The 12,962-nt window shown below is 34.5% G+C and overlaps 1 protein-coding gene across 1 annotated transcript in view; it reads right to left on the bottom strand.

Moving 5' to 3' along the window:
* Positions 1–395: 395 nt before the first annotated feature.
* CNTNAP4 (contactin associated protein family member 4) overlaps positions 396–12,962 on the bottom strand; it is a 162,292-nt gene continuing 149,725 nt past the window's right edge. The window contains exons 20-24 of the mRNA XM_042864889.1: positions 11,133–11,266; positions 10,153–10,240; positions 6,087–6,305; positions 5,697–5,768; positions 396–589 (exon numbers count right to left, since the gene is read on the bottom strand). Coding sequence (XP_042720823.1) covers positions 396–589; positions 5,697–5,768; positions 6,087–6,305; positions 10,153–10,240; positions 11,133–11,266 — 707 coding nt within the window. The remainder of the gene's footprint in view (positions 590–5,696; positions 5,769–6,086; positions 6,306–10,152; positions 10,241–11,132; positions 11,267–12,962) is intronic.

Genomic DNA, 12,962 nt, shown 5'->3' with positions numbered 1-12,962 from the left:
TGTAACAAAAATTGAGAATCATAAAGAGAAGGATATCAACATCTTAGTAACAATTTTCCCATTCAGAAATCAGATTTAGTGTGTACATCAAGCTTCACTGTAGAAGGTCGCATCAGAACAGTTGGAAAATATCAACAATGAAATTGATTACAATATTCACTGTTACATAAAATGTGTTTGTGTTATAATAGACAAGGAATTCATGTAATTTAAACAGGCCCCTATACCAATCTCTGAGACTGAACATATGCAGCGTGGTAGGTCTCAAATCCACTGCAGGTTTATACTGCAGAGATACATTTATTCAGATGTATACTGCAGAGCGCAAGAACAGGTTTTGTATAAGCAAGAGCCCCTTAGACTGTTACACTATTAAACTAAATCATGAATGTCAATCAGAAGAAGTATTCTTTTTTATTTTCCTTGGCTGTGTTTTGAATGCTGAGCTCACTTTTCAGTGTAGATTCAGCACATTCTTCATTTTCAGATCCTTTTTTCTCGTTTTTTGAATAACTGCTCTTTTTTCTGTAAATGCATATGACTGTGGCAGACATACAAAATAGGATGAATATCACAGCTGCTATCACACCTAGTAAAGAAAAAGAGAAAAAATTTAGAGGATAGTTAGAGAGGTTGTAACATATCTGTCAGCTAGAGGCAGAAAAGAGCAGGACAAAGAGAAATCTGTAATTTTGAACTTGGTTCTCAAAATAACTCTGCCTATGTACCCCATAAAGGAAAAGCCTCAGCCACTTTGCAGTAAAAAAAAAAGGTAACAAAGAATTAGTCCAATTCATATCTAACACTTCATCCAAATTACCTCAGACCAAAGATGAGTGATTCTATCTGTAGGATGAAAGTATGAAATATTTGATCATAGAAACTCTGGTGGAAGATGAGAAGCCTATTTATCTTCAGACTGTTGAGGCAGAAAATCTAATGCTTATTACACGTTTTAGAAGAAAATCCCAACTCCTTACAAAGATCTTAGGTATAATGTAGTGGGATAAAATGTTTTACATTTTGTTTTACATTTACAGAGATCCTATTTCTGTAGTTGTTCCAATATCATTAATATATACTAGTTAAATTACGAAAATAACTAAAAGCAAAGCTCACTTCATATTTTGAGAAAAACAAAATAACATGCTGTTTTCTTTCACTCAGGATTGTGGAACGTGCTCTAACATTCTAGGTGTTCTTTGCTTAAACAGTTATCACTTTGTGAGCTCTCCTTTACAGCAGCTTGAACAATCCATTTGATAGGATATCTACCTGGTGAGATTTAAACCAAATATACAAAGAGACTTATGCAGCAATTGCCTAACATATGACAGATTTTGGAGAGTCAGTGAATATTGGTACTAGCCCAGAATATTAGGAGAAGTAAATAAAAAGATATTTTCCACAGAACTGTGTGCGAACTCATTGAATTCTAGCTCTCCATCTGTCATGATGGTCACAGTCCTTCAATCTCATAAATCAGAGTTGGAGAATTAGAAGAACTTAAAGAGAAAATGAACAGAAGGGAAGTCTTCTTAAAGTGACAGGAAGAAAGACTGATTTCCTAAAAAAATAGTAAACAGCCAGAGAAATACGAGGTTTAACTGTAAAGGGAATAATCAACAGCTTTATCTTGCAACTCACAGAATCACAGAATGGTTTAGATTGGAAGGGACCCTTAAAACCAGCTAGTTCCGAACCTCCTGCTATAGGCAAGGATACCACTCACTAGACTAGGTTGCTAAAAGCCCTATTCGTCCTGATTTTAAATACCTCCAGGGAAGATTATTTCACAACTTCTCTGGGCAACTTGTTTCATTACCTCCCCTATTTCACAATAAATAACTTCTTCTTGATATCCAGTCTAAATCAGCTCTTTTACAGTTTAAAGCTGTTTCCACTCATTCTTTTGTTAAATGCCACCCAAAAATGTCCCTCTCCAGCTTTCCTGTAGACCCCTTTGAGGTGTCTCTGGAGCCTTCTCTTCTCCAAGCTGAAGAGTCCTAGTTCTCAGCCTGTCCTCGCCTGTTCTTCAACCTGTTCATCAAGCTTCTTTTCAGCCAAGATATGGTTGATCTTCTGTGCTGCACACATGAACAGCCAGCTCATTTTGAGACTTCTGTCAACCAACACCCACAAATCTTTCTCCTCAAGCCACTTTGCGCCCAACAAGTATCTGTGCTTTGTATTGCTCTAACTCAGGTGCAGAACCTTGTGCTTGGCCCTGTCAAACATCATGAGATTGGCACGGACGCTCCTCTCAAGCCTATCTATGTACCCCTGGATAGGATTCTTCCACCTAGCATGTTGACTGCACCACTCATTGCTGATAGTGCACTTTATCTCAAAGTCCATGTCACTTACAAAATTTATAAATAACATCAATCTAAGCAACTGCCCCTGAGAAATGACACTAGTCACTGGAATACTTGTGGGTATTATTGTGGTACTGATTGAGGTGTTGTCCGCAACTCTCTGTGTGTGACCATCCATCCAATTTCTTATTCAGCAAGTGGTCCATGAATCAAATAAATTTTTCTCCAATTTCACAACCAGGATGTTGAGCAGGACAGTGTAGAATGCATTGCACAAGTGCAGGTAGATGTTGTCAGTTGCTGTTCCTTTATCCATTGACAGTGTAATACATCACACCAAGTTTTTCAGGCATGGTCTGCTGTTAGTGATGTCCCGTTTGTTAATACCAATCACCTCACCTATATTTTTTCATGTGCTTTTCTAAGCCTTTCAGAAGCATCTGTTACATGGTGTTCCAGGCAATGAAGAGGTGAGACTGACAGGCCAGTGGTTTCCTGGATCTCTTTTTCCCTTCTTGAAAATGGAAGTTGTTTCCCCCTTTGCAATCTCTGGGAACTGCTATAGTCTTTAAAATCTGACAGGCAGTGGCCTGATAACCTCCTCTACCAGTTCTCTTAGAACACATGGATAGATTTCATTGTGTCTCATGGACATGTGTACCTACATATTCTTTAGATGTTACTGAATCTTTTCACTTACCCTATCTTGAACCCTATCTTCACCCATCTCTTACCTTTGCTTTCTTGAGCTTGAGTAGCGTGACCACTGGACCTTGCCAGTGAGGACAGAGGCAAAGAAGCCATTGAGCACGTCAACTTTCCCTATGTCCCTCATGACCAGGCCTTCAGCTTCCTTCCAGACAAGGCTCTCATCTTCCCTGGACCTTGTTTATCACTGGTACACCTGTAGAATTCCTTCATGTACTTGGTACTTGGCAAGATTTTATTGTATCTTGGTTATAACTTTCCAATCTGGATCCCTGGCTTCTCAGACAACTTCTCTGTAGTTCTTCCACATTACCTGTGCTTACTTTCACTGCCTGCAGACATTGTATTTGCCACTAATTAAGCCCACGAGCTCTTTGTTGATTTAAGGAGGTCTTCTGGCTTCCTTGCCTACGTTCCAATTTCTCAGGATGTATGCTTTTGAGCTTGTAAGAGGTAGCCCTTGAATACCAGCTTACTTACTCCATTATTGCTTTAAATAAGATCAGACTGCACAATTTCAATCAAATCTTTTCTTGTCCATTTTTTTTCTCTCCATGAGAAATTCTTAATTTTAGGAATGAAAGTACCTCCTTCACATTCTACATATCCTAAAATCCATGGAAATATCTGGCGATCTGTTTCTTACTAAAGAGTCACAGTAGATGACCCTTGTAAGTACTGTATAAATGCATCTTGACTGTCTTAGTCAAGGTGGTAGAGTCTTCAATTATGTTTTTTTTTAAGACATTTTCATTAGACTTAATGAACATTCTATAGTTTGCCTTATTCTATCCTTTTAAACAGTACAACATGTTTAACAACAATAAATGTGAGAGGTTATTATCTTAAAAACAAACAAACATGCAACCACAAAAAAAAAAAAAAACAACACATAATGATCTGTAACGAATGTATTTTGAAATTTAAAATCAAATTCATTGTCAATACTATTAAAATTGCAAATCCATGCTATATTACCTAGTACATAAAATAATATTTGTGTGTTGGCACTTACGTAAGATAGCACCTTCTTTCTAAAACAGCAATGTATATTGTGACAGTTTATATACACAGCTGAACTTAGAAAATGTATTTTATGTTCTGTTCTCAGAGAATTCAGATATTAAATTTTCAAGGCTTTTTTAAATAAAAATACACAGACATAAGTATTGCTGTATGAGAAAGCAAGTTACCTGGTTTAATTATCTATCCTTTTAGCAGTTTTAACACTATTATGTAGAGTGTGTGGCTGGCCATACAGTGGGCTGTTAGGAGGTAGTGACCAAAGCAGGTCACTATAAACAACAATAAATGGCAGGCACCAAAGACTGCAGGTTCTTCTGTAACTTTATCTTTAGTAATCCTAAATGTTTTAACCTGAGTGAGAAATCCTGACACTTTTACTCTGTGGAATGCCTCCATGTCATTTGTCTTTGAGGCAGTGAAAACTCCTAATAATGAAGTGATAATGTAATGGATCAAGGATGTTACCTTTTCCTAGCCCTACTCCTTTCCTGCTGAAATAACCAATAGAAATCCAACCAATTACACAGTCAAAATACAAATTTCCTAAGTGTAAACAGACATATCTCCTTTGAGAAAAATTAGAACCTGCAATTCAGACAAGTGAATATTCTCAGGAGAGACAATCCTATTCATTGAAGGTAAAAAACCAAAACTGTCGTAAGTGCGCAATTTTATGTATTTTTGGCTAAAACTGAAATTTGCCTGAAAACCCTTGATTCTAAATTATCCCTATTAACATTCATCTGAGAAGTCTTAATTTAGGCTACAGAAACAGAAACGTGGTTTCTTCACTACTGATCTGCTGTGAGATGGTAGGTCAGGAAGACAAAATTAACAGAAGATACATATTCTGATTATCATTCAGATTATCTGAATTCATATTATTTATTCATGATTATCTGATTATCATATTATTTTTTAAGTTACAAGACATTTATCATGAACTGTTATTTAACAGACAATCATAAAAGCAAAGGGATTATCATCTTTTCTACTTCAGGAGCACTTTAATGTACATGTATTTTGCACAATTCCACTGTCAAAAAACAAGTGATTAGAAAACAATAACTGTAGATGATAATTTCCATTTGGCAAAAAAAAAAAAAAAAAAAAGTGCATGAGTTGAAGTTAACAGTATTTCAAATGAACAATAGAAATAATAATTATCATGTGCATTTCATTTTTAGCTGTTAATCAATACTAGTTATACTCTATTCTTATAGAGGGTCTTATTCAATTCTTTCAGTGTGCAGAATCAAAATAAAACAACTCAAAGGATTCACTTAAGCAATGCAGATTCCATTTTGTCACGAAAAGTCTGTTATGTCCAGACTTGCTAAGGAACATTATCTTCACTTTAAACTTAGCAATGTAGCCAAAATCTAATGCTTTGTGTTAGAGCAGATTGTTCTAACATACAAAAACACAAGTGGCACAACTTTATTTAATTAAAAATGTGAGTTGCTGGTTGCTTTTTAAACACTGCATAATTTTTCACTTTTTTTACTGCTTGCAATAAAATGAAAACTTTTATTCCAGTTTCCTTATGCACATAACTCCACCTCTGATTTAACTGCAGCATTGAAAGACTCACAATTATAAAAAATATGGAGAAATCTCAATATATCTGGTGTTTGCTATTACCTCCAACAATTGCAGAGTCACTTCTGATTGCACGAGTAAAGGGCTCTCTCTGATCTGTTGGTCCAAAATGATCTGCAGTAAGAAAGAAAAGGAAAAAAACAGACAAATTAAAGAAAGGATTTCACAAAATTCTTGTGTTGTAAAAGGTCATATACAGCACTGTATAGATAAACTATATGTATCTGAGTACTTCCACAGAAGTTAAGCGAATATTACTAAAATTTAAAGTAACAAAATCTGAGGGAAAGAAAGTGCATTGTTTTTCAAACTGATCTTAAGATAGTAAACTATATGGAAGAGAAAAAAAAAGTAAATATAAAATACATAATTCAGGTAATGTGTATACATAATTTGCTTCTTACATTAGAACAAGCGGGAACTATATGCTACCTGCAAATGAATGGGTTGTTTCGCTTAATGTTGAGTCAAGCCCAGTTAAAGAGCCACAGTTGGATTCAATGATACGCCCCTTAACAGTGATGGGGGCTGCGCTTCGGTGTTGTAGTGCAGCCTTCAAAGGAGAAATATGGTTGAACTGCACTGAAGAGAGACATCCAATAAAACCCTGGGAGTTTGCTTTCATAGTTTCCTCATCTGCATCACTGTTTTCTGTTAATCAAAAGGAAGAGAACATAATTAATCAAAATGCACTACGTGATTTAAATTGACAGAAGAATAAGTGAAAAATTAACCTGTATTCCTCTGAATATATTTGAGTTACGGCAATATATATAGATTCATTGAATCCTTTCTTTTTTGTCTTTAATGAAAAAGTAGTCAGATACCTTCAATACTGTTTTCTTACAGATGACAGTTGCCAGTCTTTTAGCTACTTTAAAGAAATGCTTTTAGCTACTATAGCAAGTTCCAAAGCAAAAATAGTCAGAGGTTGACTTTCCTCTGTATCTGTATTATGTCTGATGAGTGCCTTACCTATCCATCTGCTAGATCTCATTCATAAAAATGACTTCAATCCGAGATTACAAGAAAAAGAAAATCCCAAAAATACATGATAAAAAAAAAAAAAATCTATCTCCTACTACAATTATGGTGGAAATCTTGAAGTATGAATGATTTTCTATTATATTTCATTTTGCTCTTTGATTAATGTTTTAAGTGGAAAGAAAGGCAATATTCAAATTTTAGAAACATTAATTAGTAAAGACTTACGGAGGAGACCACTTTATTAGCTCAATCACTGTTTCTACAAAAAGTACAGATGTTTAGGGAAGAAAAACTCTTGCCAACTTTAGTGCTTTGGTCAACTGACTTCAAATGATATTAAAAGAGTTGTTTATAGATGCCTACATCTTTTGAAAACTTTATTCATATTTTTATGTATCTTCAGATCAATACTTTTAAAGTAGAGTCAAAATTTTCAGCAGTTTGTTCAAGCTATAATATCTTTTTCAAAGAAGTCGCAAATGCGAAACAAACAAATGAATCAAGCTTTCATCCTGAATTTTGTTTCTCTATGTTCTACTGAAAGTTTTCAGATATATAATAATCCCTAGTGGAAAATTCCAAGAGAACTATACCATGACAAGATTACTTTCCACCTTTCTACTGTTACGATGCTTAAGCTGTCTTTTTTTATGTTGTCTAATAATCTTTTCATATATCATTTGCTTGGATTCCTTTCCCCCGTATCAGCCAGTTTTGTGTCAAACATATATATGTATTTAACTTTAATCTGTTAAGTAGAAAATAAATACTCATTTGACTCTCACAGATAAACTTTCATCTGGAATTATTCACAGTGTGTTTGCAACAGACTGTTATAAAATCCTAAGAATTTAGTAGGTTTCTGCTGGTATAAATATCTTATTTTGACCAAGATTTTTGCATGGCATTTATGAAAATTGGAAATTATTATGCCTACACACCATTGATTTCCATTCATTCAATAGTGTGCATTTTACCTATTTTATTTTGTTTTCTATGGTAAATGTGTGACAATGTATACATCATTATGCTGTTATTGAAATTGAATTGTAAATAACTAAAGAAGTATTTGCATTGTTGCTTTCAGTTTTAGTTGGAGTATAGATAAGCAGGGAAATCACTTAAACTGTTCAAGTCCTTTTCCCATTTTATTTACCACTGAGAATACTTGACTGAGAGAAATAGATGGTACTCCACTGAAACTTCTGTTTGCTTTATCAACAGTAGAAATGCAACAGACATTTGTTTTCTGTCACAAGTGAGAGTTCCTTCTGAAGCAGTCATTTCAGTTACTGCTAAGCATAAAACAAGGAAGGAGGGAAAAAAACCAGGAGAAAAATTGACCATTGTCCAAACTGTTTTGCCAACCAAACACGAGAGTTACTTATCACATATAAATCCATGGATGTAAGTTTTTAAGTATTGGCTTTTTGTCTAGGATTGTGAAAGCAACGTCTTTCTTTTCCCAAATGAAATCCTTATCCTGAAATTCCTATTTATTGTAAATAAGGCTTAAAAAGATAGTCCAGCTAAAAGTTTGATGAAAAAGAACACAGATTTTGAAATACTTCCCAGAAATATTCTGGACTGGAATTGTATATATACTATATAATGGAAGCTCAATAAAATTCAAGGATTTATAAAATGCTTTCAGAAGTTAGTGTTTTATTACTATTTGAAATCTCAAATCACAACAAGATTTGCGTACACAGAAATATTATTTTTAAAGCAACTGTTATTCAGTATTTACTTCACTACAGCATAGAAAACTTTTTCCTCAGTCTTGAAATAACACATTTTTACATTGCTTGAGGAAGCTACATAGGATATTATGCCTTGATTTGAAAGAATTCACTCAAAACCACACATTCTCTTGAAGTGGTGAAAATTCATCTATAATATCTAAGAAAATATCTAAGAAAAGCATCCTAAAATTACATCCTTATCTCACTTGACTTGGAAAGAGAAACTAATATACTTGAAAAAATAAAGTGTAAATAATTTAATGGGCTAATATTCAAGATGATGGTAAATCTCAGTTTTGAATCTGAATTAATTGTGTTGTTATGGTTTTCTTCCCCCGTATTATTTTCCTTGAAAAACTGTGTGTAGGGTATGTTTGGAAGTGATATTTTTATATGTGTATGAATTCACACGTGTCAGAAACACGTCATTATTACTTAGAACATAGTACAGGGACTGCTCCAAAAATGATGCCTTCTATTTTTATAGTAGTCCTCTACTTCAGAGGTGACTGGTTAGTGAAACTGCAGAAGAAGTTGGATCTTCTCACCAATTTTCCTTTAAACTGTATTGCATTGCAACAGATGTCTGCAGAGACAATCACAGAATCATAGAATTGCCAAGGTTGGATGGGGATCTCAAGGATCAAGTATCTCCATCCCCCTTGCCACATGCTGGTTCCTCCCTTGCGGTACTGAAAGGCTGCAATGATCCCCGCAATGTTCTTTTCTCCACGCCAAACAAGCCCAGCTCCCTCATCCTCTCTTCATAGGGGAGGTGCTCCAGTCCCTTGATTATCCTCGTGGCTCTCTTCTGGATCCTCTCCAAAGGTTCTCTGTCTTTTTTGTATTACGGGGTCCAGACCTGGACACAGTACTCCAGATGTGGCCTCACAAGAGCAGAGTAGAGGAGGACAATCACCTCCTTGTCCCTGCTGGCCACCCCTCTTCTGATGGAGCCCATTTGCTTTCTGAGCTGCAAGAGCACACTGTTGGCTCATGTTAAGCTTTTCATCTATCAAGACTCCCAGATCCTTCTCCGCAGGGCTGCTCTCAAGGATCGCTCCTTTCAGCCTGTATAGATACCTGGGATTCCTCCAGTCCATGTGCAAAACCTTGTACTTTGCTGTGCTGAGCATCATTAGGTTCACGCGGGCTCACCTTTCAAGTCTGTTGAGGTCACTCTGAATGCCATCCCTTCATTCCATTGTGTTAACCATACAACTCAGTTTGGTGTTGTCAGCAAACTTGCTGAGGTTTCACTCTATTCCATCATTGATGTCATTGTTAAAGTGTCCCAAAACAGAGGTCCCAAGACAGAACCCTGGAGGACAGCACTAATTTGTTTTTAGAAAGTAATTCCTATAAATTTATCCCTTTTTACATCAAATTTGGTTACAATAATCTTTTGAAATACAGTACATGTTTCTGTGGACTTTGTGTATGATCTGATGGTAGGTTTTTTTGTTTGTTTGTTTGTTTGTTTGTTTTTGAGAATGAAAAACTTGTTTTATAATGCTTGATTACAGCATGAAAGAAATGAGTGTGAAATTTTTATAAAATTCACTTAGTCATTTTTTGGAAACTAACTACAGATTGTTATATTTCAGTTCAACAGGACTGAAGTTTCTACCTTGATTGTGATGATAAAGTAGCTAATTAAATCTAAGATAACAACTCAGTTTCCATGTGATTAGGGTTATTATTTTTCATGTGCTATCATGGCATTTTCATCTGTATCTTAGAAAAGCCTGTGATATTCCTCTTACCTAAGATCTTGCCGAGTATGAGAGATCTGATTGCATTGAACTCTGTGCCTGAAGACAGAATAAATTTCATTCTTTCATTCTGGTTAACCTGCAAAATGGTATATTGAATAACAAAGTAGAATAATGAAGGTGATATTAGCTAAAATTTGCAAGAAAACAGGTGAGAATTAAAATTAAAAGAAGCAAGGGGAAAAGTTTGAAAGCTATACAATAAAAAAATTGATAATCAGCTTTCTCATCTCACTGGTTATAGCTGTGTTATTGTTTACGGATCCAAACCACTTTTGTTAAACCAAGCAGGATAATTCCTCCGTAGTCATTATAAGGGTAAATAAAACTGATAAATTTCTAAAACAATGAATAAAATTATCTCCATTTTTAAAAAGTTACTGAATATTTAATATATAACTAAAAATCAAATATTACACCGTAAAACTCTTCTTAGTGTACCTCTAGAACAAATTGTCATCAAATGTTTTATTAGTGCAAAATTAAACTGAGCTCTCTCCCCAAAGTGCCAGTATCCAACAATTAATGAGCAAATTGAATATTTCTATTCATCCAGTGTCCACAAAAAAAAGTATTCTTTAATAATCATATTCATTTCACATAAAAAGAATCAGTGAGAATAGTACGTTTAAATTATTATCTAAATATTAAACAACGTATAATGTTTAATCTGAAATGAAAATGAAAATCCAAGACCTCAGATTATTAATAATGATCACGTACTCATGAAAAACTAAAACAATTAATGGAAAATAATGAGGAAAATCTGACCTTTAGACAAAAGAAAAGATCCAGGAGATTGCCTAACCAGGTTTCCACTGCCCAGTATTTGTTTTGCTTTATTTGAGATAATAACATATATTTTGTTTGGAAGTAAGTATTTGCTGTCACAATTTATTACATTTGTTTTAAATGTAGTGTACTTTGATGATAAAACTCCTTTTTTTTTTTTTTTAATATAGCTGAAGTACCTCTACAAAGAGTATTTCCTTTTCTCTGTCAATCCTCACATGTTGTAGTTGTCCATCAGCCATACTTTTGAAGTTGATGCTGCAGACATCAGGATCTTGATGACTGTCTAGCTTGTATCTGATCTGTAAACTTCCTGCAATTATAAACAGAGTAAATGTTATAGTTCACTAACTGCACAACAGGCAGGGTAGATCATATATGTCTCCTTTATTTGAAAATAAAAATTATTTCTAAGGATTAACTCAACTGAATGATTAATGTGAGAAATGGAAGAAGGCAATAGAAAAGATAATCACTCAGGACAGTTGTGTTGGCAGCATTCTTGGACTCTGGGAAAATTAAAAACATGAAAATAGCCCAGACACCTTACTCAACAGCTGAGAATACAGCATGTACCATCAAGTTATGGCTAAAATATCAATTTAAATGAATACAAGATAATAATCTTACCTCAACTTTAACTATTAAGCTCTCCTGTATGGCAATAGGATGGCAAGATCTCCATTTGACTAGGGAAGCCTCTTGAGGTTAACACCTGATGCAGAAATCCCTTACTCCTTGATGCCAAGATTTCTTGTTGCTACAGATCCTTAGTAAATGATTAATAGCTTCCGAAGCTTAATAAACTTCACTAAGGTTATATATCAAGTTGCCTTTGAGCATAAAATCTTTTCAACATAAACAATTTATAAAGTCGTAGACCAGGACTCAACTGCACCTAGGCTATTTACCTCTTCAGTACAAACAGTTTAGGGAGTTCACTCTGAACCTCATAACTCAATGGGAGAGATTCCTCATCCATTGGACATAAGCTGTTGTCAACGTCTGGGACTGAATTTGGATCCACTTCTACATAGATTCCTCTGTGAAGGAGTTCAGAAAACAGGAGAGTCCACCTTGAATCTTATTATTAAATTTCACTATTATTGCTCTTGAATATTGTTTACACTGTCCACACCTGTAAATCTCTAAGGACATAAAGAATCAAGACTATCCCTCTTCCCAGTCTTGTTAACTTTCAGTATGTTGTCATTACACATATCACACAGGCTTTTTACGACAAAAGCATCATAGTTTTCTTATCAGAGTTAAGATGTAGAGGTACTGGAACTTTGTACTAGCTCACTGAAAGCAAAACCCTGTAAAAACTCTTGGCAGTCACAAGTAGAAAACATTCTCCCTGATTTGTTGAGGACACTAGTGTTATTCCTCATCCAAATCTGTGTCTGGAAAAGCCACATTCTCTTTGAGCATAGAGCAAGTGTGACTGCAAACAATCTTTTATACACTCAAAGATTCAACTCAGTCTGTGTTGTGTGGTTGTGTTTTTGTTTGTGTGTTTCTGCTTGTTTGCTTTTAATTGAATCTCTTGTCTAAAAACAAAAAAAAACATCTAAAAGTAAGACAAGGAAAAGGCAAGACAAAAAGAACATAAAACAAAGATCCAATTTAAATTTCATGTTCAGTTTAAATAGTAAAAATACAATTTGACATCTGCTATGTGACGTGGATTGGCACCTGATTAATTTTGAATATGATGAGAAATACATATTATAAATATATGTATAAACTCTCAAGAAGTATTTTATTATTTATCATTAGTAATTGACAATTCACTCTCTTTGGAAATAGAAGATACATTTTGTTGTTCAATTCAGATCGAAGTCTAAATACACACATATATGTATTTCTAAAGGATTTCCAGAAAAAAAATAACTTTGCCAGCAAGTTATAAAAAGCAATAGAAGTTGAAATTACAGCAATAGGAATGATTTGGGGATGGATAGCAATGCATATTAGAACTGAAAAGAAAAAAAAGATATATCTTA

The sequence above is a fragment of the Lagopus leucura genome, unplaced genomic scaffold (assembly GCF_019238085.1).
Source record: "Lagopus leucura isolate 7727_CA_CO unplaced genomic scaffold, USGS_WTPT01 Super-Scaffold_774, whole genome shotgun sequence".
Lineage (NCBI taxonomy): Eukaryota > Metazoa > Chordata > Aves > Galliformes > Phasianidae > Lagopus > Lagopus leucura.
Note: the sequence above shows the minus strand (reverse complement) of the source record. Positions and strands in the feature narration are given on the sequence as shown.